Source organism: Magnolia sinica, chromosome 2 (genome assembly GCF_029962835.1).
Source record: "Magnolia sinica isolate HGM2019 chromosome 2, MsV1, whole genome shotgun sequence".
Classification (NCBI taxonomy): Eukaryota; Viridiplantae; Streptophyta; class Magnoliopsida; order Magnoliales; family Magnoliaceae; genus Magnolia; species Magnolia sinica.
Genome location: NC_080574.1, coordinates 23752182 through 23775008, shown reverse-complemented (window position 1 = coordinate 23775008; position 22827 = coordinate 23752182). Strand labels below are relative to the sequence as shown.

The 22827-nt window shown below is 40.4% G+C and overlaps 2 protein-coding genes across 7 annotated transcripts in view; one reads left to right on the top strand and one right to left on the bottom strand.

The window, feature by feature from the left end:
• Positions 1-12743, top strand: part of LOC131236676 (uncharacterized) — a 106457-nt gene extending 93714 nt beyond the window's left edge. For 2 of the 6 annotated variants that reach the window (XM_058233998.1, XM_058233994.1), the window contains 4 exons: positions 7104-7294; positions 7372-7484; positions 8652-8934; positions 12352-12445. In XM_058233998.1, the coding sequence (XP_058089981.1) occupies positions 7104-7294; positions 7372-7484; positions 8652-8918 (571 nt within the window). In that variant the 3' untranslated portion in view covers positions 8919-8934; positions 12352-12445. Of the gene's footprint in view, positions 1-7005; positions 7054-7103; positions 7295-7371; positions 7485-8651; positions 8935-12351 lie in introns of all 6 variants that reach the window. The other 4 variants (XR_009166826.1, XR_009166825.1, XM_058233995.1 and 1 more) reach the window with 3 other exon arrangements.
• Positions 12744-16088: 3345 nt separating this feature from the next.
• On the bottom strand, positions 16089-18337 carry LOC131224359 (monooxygenase 1-like). The gene is made up of 5 exons (XM_058219868.1): positions 18276-18337; positions 17996-18046; positions 17653-17821; positions 16941-17169; positions 16089-16796 (listed from the first exon to the last, which is right to left on the bottom strand). Exons 1-5 carry the CDS (start codon positions 18335-18337, stop codon positions 16150-16152), a joined length of 1158 nt encoding a protein of 385 aa, XP_058075851.1. The 3' UTR covers positions 16089-16149.
• Between the last annotated feature and the right edge of the window lie 4490 nt (positions 18338-22827).

The window sequence follows — 22827 nt, the reverse complement described above, 5'->3', positions numbered from 1 at the left end:
AAAGCAACCTAGTTTCTAAAAACGAAAAAGGAAAGTTTCTAAAAAAAAATTAGGAAAGCTTCTAAAAAAAACAAATTAGAAAAGTTTCTAAAAAAAACAACCTAGTTTCTAAAGAAAAAGAAAAAGGAAAGTTTCTAAAAATTGAAAGTAAGTTTCTAAAAAGAAAAAGGAAAGTAAACTAGTTTCTAAAAAAGAAAAAGGAAAGGAAATTAGTTTCTAAAGACAGATTAAGAAAGTTTCTAAAAAAAAAAAACAAAAAAGGAAAGTTTCTAAACCTAGAAATAGAAAACTAAGTTCTAAAATAATTCACATAAGGGGATAATAGAAAATTTCAGCAGCTTATGTCAGGGTTTATGGACCTCTAAACAGCCATATATGATGACAATTGATGCGTAATGGATATAAACAATCAAATCCTACACATGTAATGAATTCCCCTACAAGAACCCTAGGCTCTGATACCAAATTTGATGCAGGACATGAAAATTAAATATGATATGCGAGATTTCAGGCTCAAGATCACGTTAGTTCAAAAACAATTGCACAAATTCCATATCCCACATGAAAGTCCAAACATTCAATTAAGGGGAATCTGTGCGGGTCCAGGCCTACACATGATAGGGCTGGATCAATAAAAATTATGAACCAAACGATACTCAAAGATAAGAAATAATCATCCACACATGCATAGTAATCAGTCCCTAATCCAAGGAATTCACCAATTTCAAATTAAGGAACCCTAGGGTAAGAAAAGGGGCATAAAATTGGTGATTTGAGTAATTTAGGGTTAGGTTTAGGGATTTTGGGTGAAAGCGGAGTGAAAGAGAGGAGAGAGACGAGCCAGAGGAGTACCGCACGCGTGGACAACAACAATGGCCCAGACGCACATGCGTGTGATCTCGGCTGCACATGTGTGGGGCCCACTATTTAGAAAAAGGCCACCTTGGCCCTGGTCGGCCAGGGATGGACTCCAAAACCCCCAAATCTCAGCTTGATCCGATGTACTGTTTGTGCGTGGTGCTCCGCCGAAGTTTCAGCCCTCCTGTAGGGCCAGATTTTTAAATTCTGCTGTGGGAAGGAGAATTGCTGCAATAGATGATTGATTCGAAGTGTAAATGATGGGGTGAGATGAGAAGAAGGGATGGTAGAAGATGGGTAGTAGAGATGGCGATGGATGGGGGTGAATCGGGATAGATGTGGCTTCGCACCACGGTAGCTAACCCTTCGATGAAGGGAGGGCTTCGCACCCAATTAGGCTTCACAACTCAGAGAGTTGGAAAACTCAGAATTTTTATTAATCTTCAATCAATCAAAAAAAAAGCTACAAGGGGTGCCTATTTATAAGAAAACCCTATACCCTAAAACTTGCGCCATGTGCGCAACCTATTACTTGGCAATGAAGTAAACTAAAATAAAAACTAATCAAAGAAATCTAAAGCGTCCATGATGTTCTAAATAACATTAATAAGCAAAACCTAAAATATGAAATCAATCTGACTAGTGGGCCACGATCATGAGATCCCATGATGGGCTTTTCTTGACTAACGGGCCTACTCTTTTGAATCAAAACTTCGTCTTATAGGTAGGAGGCTCTCCCTGGACGTCGTCATTGATCCAGATCGATGGTGGGGCCCTCCTTCTGGTGTACGTGCGTAGGGGGGCGGCGTGAGTGCGCGTGTGTGCGTGATGTCCCCATCACCATCTAAATGCTTCTACTCTTGGTGGCCTTCGGAATTCCATAGCCATGCCATCGGAGCAGGGTTTTTGTGTGTGTGTGTGTTGCACTTGATACGCTTGGAAGGGTCTCACCTAAAAAGCTCCCAATGCTTTTCTGCCCCAGGTTCTTCTATCTTGTCTTGCCCCATTTGGTTGAAATCTGCTCCCCCCAAATCCCCATGAATCTCACAAATTGATCTCCACACATACCACAGAAAAAAAAGCTATCTCATATTTTAACCGGAATATGATATAGCCAACTCTTCACAGCGCATTGGAACTGTCCATCTTGTTGCCCCTTCTGTGGTGTGAAAATGGTTTAAAATATTCCTAGATTGGGTGATTCTATTTGTTTGATCAGTGGCCCTAAAAGTAACGGTGAAAAAACCAGTTAATGATGACACATTCAGCATGGGAAGGTGAAGAAATATGATGGATTAGATCATCTAGTAGGCGAGATTTTTGAGACATCAGAATCCATCAGAGGGTCCACTGGATGGACAACTTTGATTGGTACATCACCTTGCCACGTGTTTGCTGGAGAGATTAACATATTCAGGTTCTTTGAGCTTTAACGTATCTCCTTTCCTATAGGAAAAGGGGTTGATAGGCATGGAACTTTTCATACTCTGGAAGATTGTCGTTGTTAAATACATATCCACTTTGTAATCACATGGGTTGCATACAACACAAGTAATCCAAATAAACCATCCAATTCGTGGGACCTATTGTAGATGGATCATGACCTCAAAATCAGATTAGTTTAGTTAACATTTGTTTGTTGAATTTGTACCACTGATATATTTTCATTTATATTGTTCATCAGGTGTCCATGATAGGCAAGTTGAGACACCATCTCAGTGCAATATTTTGTTCTATGACCCATCTAAAGTGGGGTTCACAATTTGGACAGTTTAGTCTGAGTTAGATATATACACATGTAAAGTCACTTAGTGCATGCGTATGAACTATGACACTGCCAGGGTATCAAACTCCTTTTCTGATTGGAGAGATTTACTAAGCCTACACTATACACACTTCTAGAAGGCCGCCTATCTACACACCATCATGTTCCCCAACATCAAATGTGTGAGACATCCAAGATTTCCATCAAAGGGTCCCGTGGTGTTGATTCCTTGGATAAACAACTTGTGGGCCACAATGTTGGAAAAAATGAATGGTTTTAGAAAATACTTGGCCCACTTTTTGTTAGCCACCTGCCACCCATTAGATTATCATTTACATGATCAATGGACAAGCTTGATTTTTGGACTACATCTTTATATGGTGGGGGAAACTTGATGGATGACTTGGTGGTGGTGTGTAGATGGGCACCCTTGCACACACGTAGGTAGGCTTAACAAACTAGTTGGTTGAAAAGGGAAAGGGGTCATTGCCTGCCCTTCAGAATTTAGCCTTCTAAAGATCCAACTTTTGTAAAATCCAAGTCCTACTGGGATTTCATGAAATTGGAGCTTTATACTTAAAATTTTATTTTTGGAACTTAGGTAACTACAAAAATCCACAAGCACGAGTTTTTGCATTCTCATTGCGGGTCTCAAGCCTAAATAGATGAGGGTTCTGTCAGGTAGGCAGCGGACGTAAAACTTTTGCATAGAGAGAGGGGCAACATTTTAAGCGTTAGCATAGTTGCATATATTTTTTACGTGTGATATATCAGCACTATTTGTGCATTTCGTATCGCACAGGTGAGATACAAGATATATCGTGGAATATATCGGCTGATATCATCGATATTTAAAACATTGCAATAGATTGGACTCATGATGAATAACACTTTGTACAAACAATTAGCCATATCCACTAACTAAGTGGACTACACTTGTATTTTGCTATTTATCAATGGCTATACATTGTTTTCTAAGATGTGGCTCAATTGATGAGTGGCTAGGGATGATTTTTACATTGGGTTATCCTCATTGTGGGGCTAACCTATTGGGAGGATTGGACATCACAAGAACTTAAGAGGTTGGAAGTTATCCAATAGGTGGATTGTAAACTGTGATCCAATTGGGTCGACTTGAGACCTTTAAAAAAGGGGTGCCCACTCATATTTTGATGGGCCCACAGTGATGTGTATGGATCCACTCTGACCATTAAATATGTAATCCAACTTTAGGCCGCCATAAACAAAAAATCAGGCTAACTTGCAATTTAGGTGGGCCATAGAAATGAAAACAGTTTAGAGAGAGACATCCACTCTTGATATTTTTAGGGCCCACTGTGATGATTATATAAAATCCACTCCAACTATTAGATGCCACACTGTAATTTAAGCCCGATGCCTAAAAATCAGGCTCATCTGTGATTCAGGTGGGCCACACCAAGAGAAACAATTTGGAGGGTGATCATTGCCTTTTACAATGTTTCCAATCATGTGATGCACACGAATATTGGATGGGGCTGATTTTGGTGCCCTAGGCCTAACATGGGGTGACACACTTGTTGATTCGAGTGGATTTCATAGAATCATCACGGTGGGGCCCACTCCATCCATTGCCCATTTGCTTGCACTACCGACCCAACCTGGCCGTACGGAAGGTAGTGGAACGATAATACTTGAATAAATGAGGTAGCTGTTTGAAAACCTTCTTATAAAAGGTACCTTAATCTAAATTCGATATGAATTAGGTAGTTCTTTGCAAAATTCCCCCAAAAAAAGTAAAAAAAGAAAATTTTAACATTTATGAGATAATCAATAAGGATTTGGATATGTGCAACAATCCAAGATTTCATCTTTTCACCCGGTGCATTAAGAGTTTTTTTCTTTTGGCTTGAAATTTTCGTTATTTCTTTTTGTAGAGTGAGATTAGTATAGAAATGATTTGTAGGATGTCTCATCTATAGAAATCCATATTGTGTAATCCAGAAAATCAATTGATCCCTTCTTTCTTCTCGCTTCGGAGGAGTCCCTCCATAGAGTAACAAATACTATGAATCAATCAATGGATTCAAATCTTCAAAAACATCATCAGAAACAATGAGTGGTTTGAAACGTCAGTGCAAAGGATCAACTTGATGTTATGTGGAATGAGATAGCTGAGTGCATCAAAGAAATATTAGGAGTACCTGGAGGGAATAACCACTTTTAAGGGAACTTTGTGGCGGAATGATGATATGCGATATGGTATTAGTGATCAAGTTACAAGGCTTAACAAGGGGCAAATGAGAAAATCTAAAAGAATGTAGAAACCTCAAGAAGAATGCTAAGAAAGTGGTGAGGTTAAGCTTAAGGCATATGATGATCTTTACAGTAAATTGGGGATAAGAGGGTGAGAAAGATGTCTTAAAAAATGACGGAGAGGAAGTGTAAGGACCTAGATCATGCTCGATGCATTTAGAGCGATGACCAGAGGGTATTGGTCAAGCATGATGAGATCAATGAAAGGTGGAGACGTTATTTCCAGAACTTGTTGAATGATTACCACTATGAAAGCTTCGGGATGGAAAGAATCATAGCTTGAGTGAGTTTGGAAGATTATTGATACTTACCTAGGATTAGGATGTTTGAAGTAAAAAAAAAAAAAAGCTTTGAAAAAGGTGGAGATAGGAATGGTTTTAGTACCAGATGATATAATAATAGAAGTTTGGAAGTGCATGATACAGATTGGCTTATTTTGGTTGACTAAATTGTTCGACAAGATTGTAAGAATGAAGTAACGCTAGACAAATAGAGAAAAGGTGTTGTGGGACTTAAACAATAATAAAGGAGAAAAAAGGTGCGCTACCTATCACGGAAATAAACTAATGGGTCATACTAATTAAAGTCTGGGTGAGAGTGATTGGGCAAATATTAAGGCATATGACAAATATATTAGAAAATAAGTTTCAACTTTGGCCAGGGAAGTCAACCGTCGAGGGTATCGTCTTTGGATAGTTGATGGAGAAGTTCAGAAAAAGAGAAAAGATCTCCACATGGTCTTTATTGACTTAGAGAAAGCATACCAAAAGGTCCCTAGAGAGATAATCTGATGGGTGTTGGGAAAGAAAGGAGTCTCCTGAAGATATATTGACTTGGTTAAGGACATGTAAATGGGAACGGTATCTAATGTGAGGACCACTAGTGGAAAAATATGTGATTTTTCTATTATAGTATGTCTACACCAAGTGTTGGCATTGGGTCTCTATCCTTTTGCATTAGTTATGGATGAGTTAATTAGGCATTTATAGGAAGAGGTCTCATGGTGTATGATGTTTTGCAGATGACGTAGTTTTGGTTGGGAGGGGGTAAACACGAACATAGGACTATGGAGGGATATTTTAGGATATAAATATTCTAAAACTAGCCGGACAAAAAGGAATCTATGGAATGCAATTTTAGCATGATAGGAGTTGAAACAAAGAACTAATCAAGATTGATTGCCAAGATGTACCCCAAAATTATCACTTCCAATATATTGGGTCAATAATTTAAAGGATGTTGTTCATAGAAATAGAGCTAGGTGGATGAAGTGGTGATGTGCGTCTAGAGTTTTATGTGATCACCACATACAAATCAAATTGAAGAAGATATTTTATAGGACAACTATAAGACCAGCCATGCTTTATTGGACATAATGTTGGCAGTCAAGGAACAACACTTTCTTAGAATGTGTAGGTGAAATGAGGCTGTTGAGATGGATGGGCAGCAGGATGAGGAAGGATAGAATAGAAATGGACACATTGAGGGAATTTAGGACTAGCCCTAATTGGTTTTATGATGAGGGAAATTGGCCTCGATGGTTTGCCGATGTTTATTGGAGAACAAGGACTGTATTGGTTAGAAGTTAGTTCAAGTCGAAGGTTACGAAGGGCAAGGCCAAGGGCCAAAAGGACATGGGTGGCGGTAGTGAGAAAAGATTTTATGACCTGTCTTAAATGAGGATATGAAATAGTGGAGCAATGTTCATGTAGCTGGCCCCAATTGGTGGGCATAAGGCATAGATGATGATGATTTGGGTATCCAAACTGGCTTATGTGGAAATCAGGTTTGACTAAATCTGATTTCTTCAAAATCCTACAAACCAGGTTTTTTTGGATATCCAAACGGATCCTAAATCATGAGAGAGGAAATTACAACTATAACCTTCTAGTAGGGGCACACACACACACACACACACAAATACAGCATCCTTCAAACCTAAAAACACATCACTTCTGTCCTCTAATGGCCTCATTATATTTGTGCAGTAAAGCCATACCCTCATCTCTTTCTTCGTTGTTTTGTGACGTATTTTGGATCCTTTACTAATATCTGCTTTAAATTGTCATGATTTATTGACTTGACAGTAATGTCTGGCTTATCTACTGAGAACAATTTCTCTCATTCAGATTATGGTGCGTATCAAGTTTTTAGTTACTGAAACTTTTTCCTTTTATTATTGTAGATTTGGGAGTCGGTTACCAAAGCATGACAAGTTTTTGCCTGGTATGCGGGATGCTCACCCTGATTGTGTGCACCCCGTGATCATTAGGGGGCATCAGTCTACCATGAAATGCAAGCACCAAGATGCTGCCAGGGAGTATCTGCAAGCTTATAAAGTGCAGCCAGACAATCCATTGGTCAATCTTTGTGCCGGTATGTGATTGTTAAAGTTGATCACTGCTTCCTATCCTGCTATTAACCTTGTGGACTAAACTTTTCTCATTTTAAAGGCACTGCTTTGATAAACCTAGCCCTTGGACTTAGAGTTCGGAACCGGCACCAGTGTATTGCACAAGGCTTTGCCTTCCTCTACAACTATATGCGTCTTTGCAAAAGCAGCCAGGTTTGGATATTTTCTGTAATGCTTGAGATCTTTTAGTTTGAATGGTATACTTCTATTGTTTTAAGTTGGGCTGTATGACTCCACCCCTTTTTTCACTCCAAACCATCTTTTCATGCACAATCTGCTTCAGCTAAGCTGACCCATTCTCATTCTTCCTTTTGCTGCACAAGTTGATCCCTATTTTTATGCCCTTCAGCTAGAACATCAATAATTATTCTCATGGCATGGAGCTCGTTCTTGTTTTCCATGTTTTAAAAAATGCATTTGGGCTTCTTTTATTTATTTATATTTTTTTAATGTACAATTAGCAAAAATATATGCAGGTTTTCGTACAATGAGAAATTTCAGGCAACATTCTGATGATTATATCCATAGCATTCCGATGATTGTACTAAATATTAGACTATATAAAATTTTGGAATCTCTCCAGTAAGTAATGTTCTAATTCTAATGTAAAAAGATATGAAGTTTTAGAGCTCCATTGTCATTTAATTGAGCTTAAAAAGAAATAACTCCTATAATTCCATGCACGGGATAGGGTAAACCAATTAATACATATGTATATGCTTGTGTGTGTCTATGCATGCACAAATGCAACATTGCTCACACACTTGTACACGCGTGCGTGTGTGTGCACGTGTGGGAGGGCAGGCAAGTGATGCTTTCTGCCTCTCTCTGTATATACACGTGTGTGGTGGGTGTGCATGAGTGTGTGTGCACCCTCTGAGAAAGGGAGGGAGTATATTGATTATATGTATTTGCATGTTCATCAACATGCTGAAAAAGTTGACCCTGAAATATGAAGGCTCTAGTTTCTTCTCTTGTGGAAATAGTAGAAAGTAAGAGGGAAATATATGAATGGTTGAGTAAAAATACAGCAATGGTCCACATTCAATGGAAAAATGGTGAGAGATTGGATGGCTAGTATCATCCAATCTGGGAGATTTTTGGAGTGTGGTTATCCCCAGTGGGGCTCACAAATCAACTCTAGATCACCAATTCACCACTTGTACGAACTCTAGATCTGAGATACTATGCATAATATATCATTTGGTCAAAGAATCATATGATTCTTCAAAAGTGAAAACACAACTACTAGTTTATCAAAGGAACTGAGATTGAAGGCACTTGCTGTATTATTTCTAAATATGTTGTTGTGTTGTGCAGGAAGCCTTTTATAATATTGCCCGGGCATATCAGCATGTTGGCCTTGTTACTCTAGCAACCATATATTACGAAAAGGTACTTGCAATTCGTGAGAAGGATTACCCCATACCAAGGCTTCCTAATGAGAATTTAAGCCTTCCAGAAAATCAAAACCCGGGTTACTGTAATCTTCATAGGGAGGCAGCATACAATCTACACTTGATCTACAGAAACAGTGGGGCTCTAGATCTTGCAAGGCAGGTCTTGAAAGATTACTGCAATCCATGAGGATTTGCATTAACTGGTATGTTCTGAACATGAGGATGACTCTTTTCATTTTTGGTTGGGAAGTAACAAATTTTATTAAGTGGTCAAGAAAATATGGACAAATAAGTACAACTCTTTCTTTCTTTTCTTTTCGGTGATGGAGAGCTTATGGAAATATCCTCTTGTTAGTAAAGCCATGGAAGTACAACACAGTGAATGATAACATGCCATTGTTGATTGTGCTACCGTGCAACTAGTGAATTTTAGGGGATGGGAAAGAAATAATGCCCTCAGATAATAAATGCCCATTCTTAATTTTATTTGGCATTCTCCAAAACTTTCTTGATCGTTTGGTGACATATCCTGCTTGTGTCTCAAACATGACTTTAACTACCGATGCTTCACAACTGCTCGCTTAGGAAATTTACATTTATGATGACATGGGATTTTGGTGCGCATGTGTACACGTGCATGCATTTACACTTGCATTCATCTAAGCATACATGCATAGATCCATCCATTCATTCATACATACATGCATCCATCAATTTGTGCTAGTTGTGACCATTGATATGCATGATCGATCTGTTTAGTGTGAATCATTGAGTTAAGTGATGAACAATTATATGATTTTTTTGGTGTGTGTGCACTCTTGCCACTTACACTCACAAGACTACCTTTTTATCCATAAATTAGCTCAAAATCTGACCGTAGAACATATACTAAACCTACCCAATCATGACCCATGATGCTCACCATAGACTCAATCATAGTAGACCGACCACAAGATCATCATATCCGTTCATACTCACGTCCATTCGAGATTTTGATCCGTTCATCTTGATTTTTACCTATGTATATGCTTAACCTACCGTCGAAGTCACAATCTAAGGAACTTGCACATGTGTACAAGTTATCTGAATCTAATAGTGTATAGGCCTTACCCATGGATTACTTACTTTGATTATAATTCAACATCTAACCGTTCATCACGTTCAGATCTGTCAACTGGGCCACCCAAATACCAAGGAAAACCATTCAATATGAAGCTCATGGAGTACACTTCAAAACTACTAGTTGCATCTTGCACGGGACGCGCGCACACGATCTATGGACCATGGAAAGGCGTAAACCGTAAAAATGCATATTGGCCACTAGCCAATTTTAGGCATGTTGGAAAAGGTACGTCAAATTACAGACTACGACTGAATTTCGTCTTAATCGGACGGTGCAATCGGAGGCTACGCGTGGCGCAGTTTTCAAATAGAAAAAGGAGAAAACAAAGCCACTGACATCCTTGCCATGGACTTAATTAAATAAATAAATAATATATAAAAAAACAAGAGAGATGAGACACATATGCCTTTGGAAGTTCCCGGCATTAAAAAGGACAATATAATAAAATATATTATCTTAGATATAAAAAAAGAAGAAAAGATGAAACAAGGGGGATCTAGGGAGGTTCCAACAGTAGGCATTTCCCCTACCCACTTTTCACGTCGTGTGGCCCATTTGAGATTTGGAATTGCCTCATTTTGGGCCTGTGTCACAACATAATATGACAAAATGAATGAAACGGAGTGAATTTCTCACCCATCATGGTGGGGCCCACCAAATAAAAAAACAAAGAGAAGTTTCATTACAACAGATTGCCACCAAGTACGGACTGTTTCCGTCTCCCTCTCCAACTGCATCTCCTCCCCTCCTCTCCCCTCCAGATGACTGGAAAAATCATCATTCAGCGACACACGGGGTCCGTATGTTGATCAAGACCGTCCATCTTCCATTAAACCTCGGTCAAAACGCATTGCTGAGTCATCTTGTATACAAAACGAATTCCTCTCCATCTCTTCTTCAAACGAGATTGTGAAGACCGGAGAATCTGACAATTTCAACTACGGATGCTTCCTGCTGCGTCAAGATTCCTAATCCAGACCGTTCAATCAATGGGACACCACAACCCCCACACTTGGATCAAATTGACCTAAAAATAAAAAATAAAAAATAAAATCTGTTGACGCAGTTTATCGCACACCACCCTGATCTCTCCTTGGATCTTATCGTTTGAGTGCTCTGGCAGAGAAATCTTCTCCTCCGGAACCCACTGGGTAAACATCTATGGACCGTTGAAAACTTGGGTCCACGAGCTCCGTTACAAGCATCTGAACTGTCCAGAATAGTCGGAATATCAAGATCTATAATAGTGATTCACCATTAATAACCTTCATTTTCCACACCAAGAAAATCTGACCGTAGAACCTTAGATAATCACCTATCCTTGATCTAAACTATTCATCCTAAGGACCATCAGATCATCATATAATGGTTGGATTCTTAAACCAGATCACATATCGTGTGTTAGTACTAAAGATAATCAGTGTATAAAAGAAACCAAGTTGCTGGAAACCCTCCTTGCGTAACCTGTTTGCAAGTTTCCTCGAGTAATTCGGATCATAGAAATGTAGAGAGACTAAGAGTTATAAATTCCCTATACAATGAGAGAGAGAACATGCAAACTAGCAACCGAGAGAGTTTGGATTGAGAGCAAGAATAGTGGAGTTCGACTCATTGAGTTGAATCAAGTCTTGTCGAGTCCAGTGCCCATTGTTGGACGTGGTTGGGAGAGTAGGAGAGAAGAGAGAGAAGGAGAGAAACGAAGAGAGTGATCGGGAGAGAAGAAGAACCAGGGGCACTGAGTTGACTCACCAAGTCGACTTGCTGAGTACAGGCCGAGTCAGGGCCAAGTTTAGGTCCAGCAGTGCCGGGATCCCTGGTGAGAATCTGATAGTTCAGTGGGAGGCGCCTTAGTCGAGACGAATTTGAGTCCATTTCACACCAGAACAGGTAGGTGATCTTCCCGAATTTGGAATTTCAAATTTATGTAGTTAGTATGTGTAGCGATGATGTATTTATATTTGATATCTCTGATGATTATGAAGTTGCATTTATATCATGTGCATGTAATTATTGAATTGAGATTGACACCACAGGTGCCCTACCTTGGGTTGTCCCTAAAAGATCCACATCATAGGGGCTTTGCCTTGGGTTTCCCCTAAAAGATCGACATCATATGTGCTCTGGCTTGGGTTGTCCCTAAAATATCCACATCACAGGTGTTCTGCCTTAGGTTGTCCTTAAAAGATCCACAACACGGGTGCCCTGCCCTGAATTGTTCCTAAAAGATTCACGGGTGCTTCGCCTTGTATTACTCTTAAAAGATTACAATAAGAAATTATATTTATTTAATTTATTGTTAATGTATTCGTAGTAGGCAATGCATTCATAGTATCCCTGTGATCTTAGTATCTTATTACATGTTCTTTGATTGATGCTTTATAATTCAAGGATATGTTGTTGTTATCTATTTTGGATATAAATTTAGAAAATTTAAAATTTGGATAAGAAATGATCCCACTGAGCTATGTATGCTTAAACTATCTTGATAATATTTCAGGTTGCAGGGTTTAATCAGGGAGCGAAGCGGAGCAAAGATCTAGTCGTCTATCTAGCTGTAGTCTTTTATTCTAGTTGTATATTAAAAAAAAAGATGTATAGTGGAAGCACAAAGGAAAGTCTTGATTATTAAAATTAAACATTTTATGGAAATTTGGTTTGCTGTTATGTGTTTTTTATGCAATTATGGTCATAGATACTTAAATTATAAATCATGACCAGGAATACAGAGTCGGGTTTGGCTAACCCGGGAACCAAATTTTAGGGCGTGACAACATTGTACATAGATGATAGATCACACTGTTACTTTATGGTAACATTCCAACATGTATTGGAGAGGGTTACTAATGTTGTACGAGGCTGATTCTACAAATATCATTGCACAAATTATATTTCAGTTTTTAGGAAATTCGTGGCCTTTTGTCTTGGTTGAATATTGCACTTAGTCATGTCTATAGGGATATTGCTGACTGGCTAGCCAGGGAAGGTAGGTTTTAGACCATTTCTTTGTATTGGGGATATTTGCCCCTTCCCTTGATGCCTGCTTGCTATTCTTTCTGTTCTTTACTTTTAATAGAATTTGAATCATTATACGTAAAGATGAAAAAAGAAATCAACATCTACTTTAAGGCCTTTTGAAATGTGCTTTTGTCCCTTGATCTGCAACGTAGCCCCATCTTGAGATTACTGTTAGAAAAAGATGGTGAGTCTGGATAGAGCTGCCATGACGTTAGCGCCTTATCTTGCTGCTGGTCTTGAAATCTCTTTTTGATTTAATTAATTTTCCTTTTACTCCAAATTCAAATATTTGAATTCTTCTACTCTAATTTGTCCCTACGTTCTTCCATCACAGGTAATGTTCCATTTTTGACGATTCCAATTTTATTTCCAATTTTATTCATTATACCGAGATTGATGGCCAGCAGGATGGCTTTTGCTTATTTGTTGAGCAGTTTTCTTCTCAGGCTGGGTTATTTTGTATTCGATAGAGGTTCGAAACTATCAGCTGTGTGCATCATGTCAGCTGGTCATAGTACCTGCAATATCCACAAAAAAGAAGTATTTTTCTATGATTTTAGAGCCCAAAGAGTCCCTTGGTTCCAGGCCATGTTAGTATATTGTTGCTGCTACTGCTGCTCAGAGAGATCTTGGCCTGAAGTGTTGAATTTTCACATAGCAGAAACACAGACGAGTGAATGCCAGACAAAAGATACATGATTAGAATCATTGATGTGGAGAAAGAAGAAAGTAGTTTCAACATTGCCTTTGACATGTTCTTGTATTCTAGACTATAATTAATTGGGCTGGATATGAGCATGCATCTATCTAATGGCCTGAAAGTAGGCCTGCCCAGCTCAACTTAGCATGGCCCGGGCGAGTCATGGGTAGGCTAGTTTAGAAGGCCAGTCATGAGCTCGATGCCCTGGGCCTGAAAACATCATCGTGTGTCTAGTAACATCCATTAAGTAAAGGTATCGTCGCAACCATTACATGTTATGGGGTTGGCTGTCGCAGGAAAAAAAAAAACAACCAATAAAGGCCTGTAATGGCTGTTACAGTCCCTGGTACAGTGGTAATGGCCCCGTAATGGTCCTGTACAGAGAGACCATAACAGGTGACCAAGAATAAGCTGGATTCGTTTGTTATAAATCCACCCTATCCATTTTGCAATATCATTTTAGGACAGGTGACCAAAAATAAGCTGGATCCAAGACTCAAGGGGGCCACACGAGGGAAAACTGGGCCACACGAGGGAAAACTGGTGAAAGAAATGCCTACCGATGAAACCTTCCTGGATCAACGTTGATGTTTATATGCTATCCAAACCGTTTATAAAGTCATTTCCACTGGGATGAACTGAAAACCAAAAATCTTAGCTTCATATAAAAAAGCTTTTATGGCAATGCAACTGTCTATGGTGGCCTACTGTTTCCTCTCATATGGCCCATTTGTGTCTTGGATGCAGCTCATTTTTTGTCGCATGTCCTAAAATAAGCTCAAAAAATGGATGGATAGGGTGGATTTCTTGCAAACATCTAGGTGGGCCCCACCTAGATTCTCCTATGAAAGGAAATCTAAGTTGGTATATTACAAACATCACGGTGGGGCCCACCTGGATTGCAGGCGGGCCGCACTCATGCTTCTTTTTAGGGCTTTTGCAATGTAATTGAGGAGGTATTATATTATATATGACTTTTGGTCACCACTAGCCAATTACACATATTTCTATAATCATTAGATTCCTTGTCTTAAAGTGAATCATGATCTATGGTGAAAATTATGGATAAGAAACCACAATTACAAAGAGGAAAAGTATTAGGCACCTTCTTGCCCATATAAGCATATGGTCTCTACTTCATTGGACTAAATAAAGCATCAAGGATTGAGTTAGTTCTTGTGCACTTGATAATGCAAAAGTGTGTGCGATGCGGTGCCTACAACAAGCGATAGCCCATGTCAGATAAATATACTCAGATGCACCGTCTTGACGAAGCAGTTGAAGTCTACTTAGTCCAAGCTTTTGATGGGCAAGATCCAGTTATACCGACGAACTATAGAACATACACTTTGACCGACTAGACCGGAAGGGATTTGGAGTGGAGAAAATGATGTACGATGCTTATGTTAGTATGAATGAAGCTTGATTAGAGTAGGGTGAACATGTTTATCACAAGGGTATACTTGAGTGGCTGGATTGATGTTATGGTTGCTTAGGTGGCTAAGGGTTGGCTTGACTAAGTTGACTTGGGCTAGAACACATCTCTTTCTACTCTTTCATCTCAGTCAAGTTGGTAATTGATGCGGGGATGAATGTGATGAGGTCGATTACCGTCTTCCTCAAGGATAACTATTCCGAATCCATAGAGCTTCTCTAGACTCCTCATGGAGACTTGTCAAATACACGAGGAAAAAAGCAAGGAAAATAGAAAATAGATTCTATAAAATTCATAATTTGAGTGATGATTGGATAAACAAGTTTACACCCCTTTAAATAGGGACACTAAGCCATGGAAGAAGCTTCGGAATTAAACTACATCTAAAACTCCTAGAATTCGGATTTACTATAAATAACTTATTATTTATAGATGGTCATGATTCCTACTAGTGTGCATGGTTTTCGGCCAAAAATAATAAGTGTCCTATTTGGCCGAATTATAATGTTCCTGTAACTATTCTAAGCACTTTTCATGTTGGGCGCAACTCCTAGAGCCCAACAGATGAAGAGTTATACTCAAACTAATACTTACTATAAATAGTAAAAACAAAATTAAAACAGGGATTCGACTGTCGATCTGATGGTATTTCACAAATTCAGCGTGGTCAACCCCGTGTAGTGGGGTTGGGTGGCTAAACTAGCTCGTCTTAGCCCAAAATCATATATGGTATGTCCGAAAGCTTATTCCGGTTTGTATGTCCGTTTTAAGTTCTGACGGTCTGGATTACCTCCGCTTCCGATCAGGCCTTTTCTATCCATCTTGGCGTCCGCGACCTGCTCTACATCAATAATTCACTCACTCAAATAGAAGAGCGGAATTATTCTCAAGAAAAATCTAAAAATTCTCACAAGGAAAGAAGCATACATTATTAACTATTTTCCCCTTACAAAGCTTATTTTAGAAAGCAGGAAATTCAATAATTACAGGAGAGAGAGAGAGAGAGAGAGAGAGAGAGAGAGAGAGAGAGAGAGAGAGAGAGAGAGAGAGAGAGAGGAGCTTTGAATGTGGTGGCTAAGGGGAACGTTGGCCCCACTCACAATCTTATTGTATCACTTTGCAGCAGCTTATATTGTGAAACGTTTTCAAAGGCGGCCACAGTCATATTGAGCATGTCCAAGTGCGCCACCAAATAAAGTCTTTAACACGAACATAATCAATCCACACGTAAAAAAGGATGAGGCTGCCATCAACAATCCATTAAGGTACGTCTGCATAGACAACCTTATCACCCTCATCCTCCTTTCTTTAATGTATTCACCCAGTGCGAACTCAACTCTAGTCGCCAGCTGCTTCCCGTCGTAATATCCATTTGGGTCCATGTGCATCGCTTTCGCCAGGCATCTTCCAAGCACAACTGCATCTTCTAGAGCAGCTGAACCGCCTTGCCCAAGGAACGGGCCCATCACATGCATTGCGTCCCCTGCCACAGCCACCGTTCCTCTGTGCAAGTTTCCCAGTAACAGATCCCACGGTGCTCTGTATCTTATCTTTACGAAAGTAAAAGAGTCGAGGATGCTCTTCTCCGCCATTTCAATTATTTCTTCTGGAAATCCCTTAATTAATTCCAGTGCTGCTTCTCTGATTATTTCAGGCTTCCCTGTGATTTCATAATCTGCGTACATGTATGATGAAAGCATGCACATCAATGAACCCGCAAATGAGATTTCCAACATGAGATCTGGACTAGTTGTGGGGCCTTGCAGTTTTAACTGCCTAGTGGGTAGTGGCACTAGATTGTTCACCACTCTTTATGTCTGTTGCACTAGATTGTCAGCCCTGACTTGGGTAACCGATTCTTTTAACCATGATTAACATCTTTCATCTGTTAATGATTACCATTAGTCTTAGCTGGAATTTGAATTAATACACTTACCTTCAGGAATCCGCGTCAGGCATATGAACCAATGGACGAGCATGCCGTGGATTGGATTTCTCCCTACAGTCACATGTCCTTTCTTCATCATGATGAAATCATTGCCAAATCCATGACCATTTGGGTAATTTGTAAGCCCATGCACTACACTTGTATGAGAGCTTCTTGTAGGCTTTAGCTTGAGTGATTCCGCCACTACTGAGTTTACTCCGTCGCAGCCGATTAATATCTACATCACATGAATGTGAATGTCTCTTTCTTTTTTAAAACAAAATCAAATAGCTGATTACCAAAATCATTTGAACTGTTCTAAATTTTCATATGTGTGACATCCAATCCATCGAATTGGCTAGCCCAATCATTGAGATTATTTTGTGCAAAAATCAGCTTCATCCACATACCAATTAGACCACACTTGTATTTAGTTATTTATGAAAACATTACTTTTCTTTGGTGTGGCCCACCTAACGAGTGGATGGAGCTGATTTTTCCAAGCGATCCTCATGGTAGGGACAACCTATTGGAAGGTTGGAAGTTATTTACTGGGTGGACCGCTAAATTATTGTCCAATCAGTTGGACTTGAACCCTTCTCGTTTCCTGAATATTATCATCATTGCTCAAAAAGGAAAATGTTAATTAAGAAAATAATGTAACAGTCACAAAAAAGAAAAAAGAAAGAAAAAGATTTGACGTCCGGGATTGATAGATCACCTTGGCAGTGACCACATTTCCATCATCGAAATGGAGGACAGACTGGGAAGTTACTGGATCTGTTTTGACTTGAACAATGTGGCAGCCAAATCTGACTGTTCCGGGCGGTAGGCCATCAAAAAGTGTTTGGATGAGATCTCTCCTCGCCAAGCTGCGATACTCTTGATTCCTGCAACAATCCCCACACAAACTGCTTAAATCCAAACAGAACCTTCATTGTCACAACATAACGATGGGTGGCTCCTGTATTCAATCAGGTGAGCTACACCTTGATCAATCTAGACCATTGGATTGGTGGCCCATATATGTAGCTGTTGGACAAGTGATGGGTTTAGAATTTTACCCATATAGTATTTCCCGTGTCATTCCATTGTCGAGAGAAAGGTGTCGCACCCTGAATATAATTCAGACAATTAAGTATAAATGTAAATAACAAAGTTGAATTAATATTCAGCATTTTGACAAAAGCATATCTGAACTATCACCCATTTCCCGTAACAGGTCCTCTACACTCAAACTGGACACGTGGCATGATCTACCAATTGAACTGATTGGATGAACGGCCTGGATCGTGGACTGTTGGACCGTGAACTTGCCTTCTGTTTTATGACAATTTTAAATGCCTCCCTCCTGTATATACCTCCGTAGAACAGAAATTCGTTGATGATTCTGTGTCTCTTCGCATTGTTATCTATAAGCATTTCACCGTTTTAACTGGCTCGTAGTCAGCTAATTGTAGACTTGCGGACCCACCATAGTATGCTTATGTCATCCAACCTGTTCAGAATGGTCATTCGGTCTGAAAATGGGACATTCCAAAAATTGGGTTGGTCCAACCATCAGGTGGCCCACCCCGTGAATGTAAGATTTTTGGATGGTTGTCCATTGATTTCTATGATGTGGCCCATCTAATGATTGAATTAGCCAATTTTTTGATGTCCAATATTAAAAGTAGAGTGAATTGGACAGTTAGGTAGGCACAACGGCAGGCACAAGGAGCTAGTCATACGAGTGGCAGGGACATTTGGCACAGATTCCTCTAACGTCTCAAACAGGCAGGAGGTAATTGTAAGAATCCATACCTGTGGGTCGGAGTTTTTCAAGTGGCACCAAATAAAAGGGAGGTGTTTAGAATTACTTCAAAAGATAATTTATTTTATAAAATTTTTTAACGTCAAAGGGTTGTAATTTAGGAAAAAGAAAAAGAAAAAAAGAAGAAGCTATTATCATGAAAGGCCCCATGAAACGTGATCTTCACCATACACATGGCAAAATGGTGATATGGTGGGCCACCATGGATTCAGCCCACAAGGCTGCATGGTTGGATGACGTCGACTGTCCATTTGGTGAGCCATGCCGTTGTAAATAATTCCACTAACGTTATGATCTCCACCAACCACTTGCCACATTTAAAAGGACGGTTGAAGAGAGAAAATAATAATAATCATCAACGGCTTCCTTTTTGTTTTTGTTTTTGTTTTTTCCTTAAAGATAAAAAATGATTAGGGATCTTTCAATTGTTTGAGATATGTGGACCGTGATCCATCCATGCTTAGACTTAAAGATATGCATTTCCAGAAATCCAACCGTGGGCAGAAAGGTGACTGAATCCTAGCTTTCCATCTGCTGCACCCTGCTATGGATGACCCAAGACAGCAACAAATGGCAATTTCCCGTGGCCAACTTCCTTTTCTTTTTCCAGGTATGAGGGGGATACCATGGCATGCTTGATTCGTGCAAAGCAATGCCTGTTGGCACGACAAAACACGCACCCCTTGGAACCTAACGATTAATATACATGCGAAAGCAAGGAAACCTACGCATATATACGATGAGCTTTCTCTCGAAGAGTGGGACCTACACCCAGTTGATCAAGTGCGCGCCAACCATTGGTGTGAATGCCGATTGCAGCTCCCGACGACCGCAGAGAGTCGGCCCTTTCTAGAACTACACTGCCAATTCCCTTCCTGCATACAAATCCAAGAAAACATCAAACACAGCACGGTAGCTAAGCAAAGAAGGTAGAATCACATTCTCCCCACACTTGACAATATGGCACGTGGGTTTGAGATCCTGGTCGTTCATTCTATTGGCCTCACCATCAGCATGCCATAGGATGAAAGCAGCGGCCAACTTTAAATTGTTTGCGTGACCCACCTGATGCATGTATCATCCTGAATTTCTCGTAACATCACATATGGTGTGGCCCACTGATGTGTACATGGGATATTACGGACGCGGATTTCCTGGGAAAGGCTTTCGTACGAAGTTCCTGCGCCGGGAATCTAGGTGGGGCCCGCCGTGACGTTTGTGAGAAATCCACCTCGTCCATCCCTTTTGCGATATCATTTTAGGACAGTTGACCAAAAATGAGCTGGATTCAAATCTAAGGGGCCACACAAGAGGGAAAGCGGGTGAAAGACATGCCTACCGTTGCAACCTTCTTGGGATCCACCTTGATGTTTATAAAGTCATTTCCACTGGGATGAATTGAAAACCAAAAATCTTAGCCTGATAAAAAAAAACTTTTGTGGCAATGCAAATTTGCCTATGGTGGCCCATTGTTTCCTCTCGTGTGGCCCATTTGGGTCGTGTATCCAGCTCGTTTTTTGTTGCATGTCCTGAAATGAGCTCAAAAATTGGTTGGATGGGGTGTATTTCTCATATACATCACGGTGGCCCCACCTAGATTCTTCTGCGATAGGACGTCCAGATATTACAAACATCATGGTGGGCCCCACCTGGATTGCGAGCGGATCACACTCATGAGTGCCTTTTTAGGGCTTTTGCAACATAATTGTGGGAGGGGATATTATATTATATATGACCGGGAGTTGCCACTAGCCAATTACATATATTACTACGGTTGGATTGACCCTTTAAAAACCATAAGAGAAGGGATCATTGTATTCCCTATCATAAAAATAACCATGATGTATGGTGAAAATTTTTGGTAAGGAACCATGATTACATAGAGGAAAAGTGTTAGGCACCTTCTTTACTCGTATAAGTAGATGGTCTCCACTTCACATGATTAAATAAAGTATAAGGATTGAGTTAGTTTTCGTGCGCTTGATAATGCAAAAGTGTATGTGACACGGTGCCTACAACAAGGGATAGCCCAGGTCAAATAAATATACTTTTTTTTTATTTTATAAATCAAAACAGGATTTCATTAGAGCAAAAGAGGCCAATTACATTCGGGGATCCCCTAGGAGAAAAAGAACCTGGGGGACGCCTATCATAAAGCACCTGGAAAAGAGAAACTATACAAACTAGGAAAAAAGGAACCTGCAGCCATGCACAGAAAATCAGCGGCTGTTCTACTCGGCTCTAGTTCTTTCCCGAATAGATCCGAGGCCCACTTTGTCTAAAAAAAGAAGACCTCTAACCTTTGCCAGGAGGGTAGATTGTTGAAGAAACAATCTGCTACCTTGCTCTGCACTACCGATTCGCACCATCTGGTCTGCCACCGCGTTTCCTTCCCTATAGATGTGTGAGAAACGGATATTGCCGAACCGCCTAATGCACTTGATCCTTTGGATCCAATACCCCCATTTTCACCCAGGAGTCGCGGCACAGGTAAGGAAATTAATTACCAGATTTGAGTCTGATTCCACAATCACATTTTGGAAGCCTCTGTTTATGCAAATGTCCATGCCAACCATAATAGCTCTCAGCTCTGCGTTCACGTTCAATCCCCGCCCATAGCCTATGGAGAAGGCGAAGCGAAAATCCCTGTTGTCATCTCTGCAAACACCACCCCAACCCGAGTTCCCCGGGTTGCCAAGCGATGATCCGTCAACTTTGATTTTCACCCAACCACTCTGCGGTCTCAACCATCTCACTACCAGGCAATCTTGCGATCTCCACCTATGGCTATCAGCCATAGCAGCCACAGATCGAGTGACATGACTCGGGACGTGATGGGAAGTCAGCGTGTTAGTCTGTCCATAACCACTAATAATGGTGTTAAGCCACCATTTGACTCTAGCGATCACCGAGACAATCGTTGGAGGGGTGCCATTGAAAACAGGAGCATTCCTACATTTTCAAATACACCATAATATTATGCATGGGGCAACCGTGTGAGCCACAGATGACGACGAAGTAGATGTAACCACGGACCACCATTGCGCGATCCTAGCCTCCACCGACAGCGAATTCAGAATGTGGACTCCAAATATTTGATCGAAATATGTCCAAGTATCCACTGCAATCCGACAAGAGAGGAGAAGATGTGAAATGGACTTAGTCACATGACCGTGTTGAGGATCGCTAACACAACAGATGCATTTAGACGCCAAACTAATACCACGGCCTTAAATTACCTCATCAACAACAATCAACCCTCCAGGTGAAAAGGGAAATCCTCGGCGGGAGCTTATCATGCCACACCCCCCGTGCCCAACTTGTAGTAGGCCCTGACACTCTACACTTCTCCCATGCCGTTGCAATAGAAAAAGCTCCAGACGACGTGAACGGCTAGATAGGGAAGTCAGACGCTTCCGAGAGGCAGAAACCCTGCTGAAAAATAAAATTTATGATCTATTGGGACAGAAAATTAAATACCTCTGATGGAGGAAGGGGGCCGTTGTTGCCCAGCACCTGGCATGTATAAAGTTGAAGAAGGTTGGGAGGCACTGGGGCTGAAGCTAAACGGTGGAGCGGGCCTAGGCCAGACCAATTGTCTAGCCAAAATCTGCATTTACCATCTCCTAGGTACCACTGAACATAAGACTCCGCGACCGGGATGACAACATGAATTCTCTTCTATAAAGGGGATCCAAAAGATGCGGGGCCTAAAAGACCAAAGGGAGAAAGGTCACAATTGTATTTAGATGTCATAAATGAGCCCCAGAGGCTCTTCGACAAATTCTGATATCCCAAGCCATCTTCAGCCGAAATGCTGACACATTATCTTTAAGTCTTTTGATTCTAAGACCCCCTTCTTCCTTCGGAACTGTAATGGACTTCCAATTTCTCTAGTGGCACTTTGATTTCCCTTCATTCCAGCCCCAGAAAAATGCCGCAAAATGCTTCTTAAGATCCTTCAAAACTTTGGCTGGAATATGAGAGGCTGCCAAGGCATGCATTGGAATGCTGTTCAACACATGACGAACCAAAACCGCCCTCTCAGCTTGAGAAAGGCACCTAGATTGCTACCCTCTAATC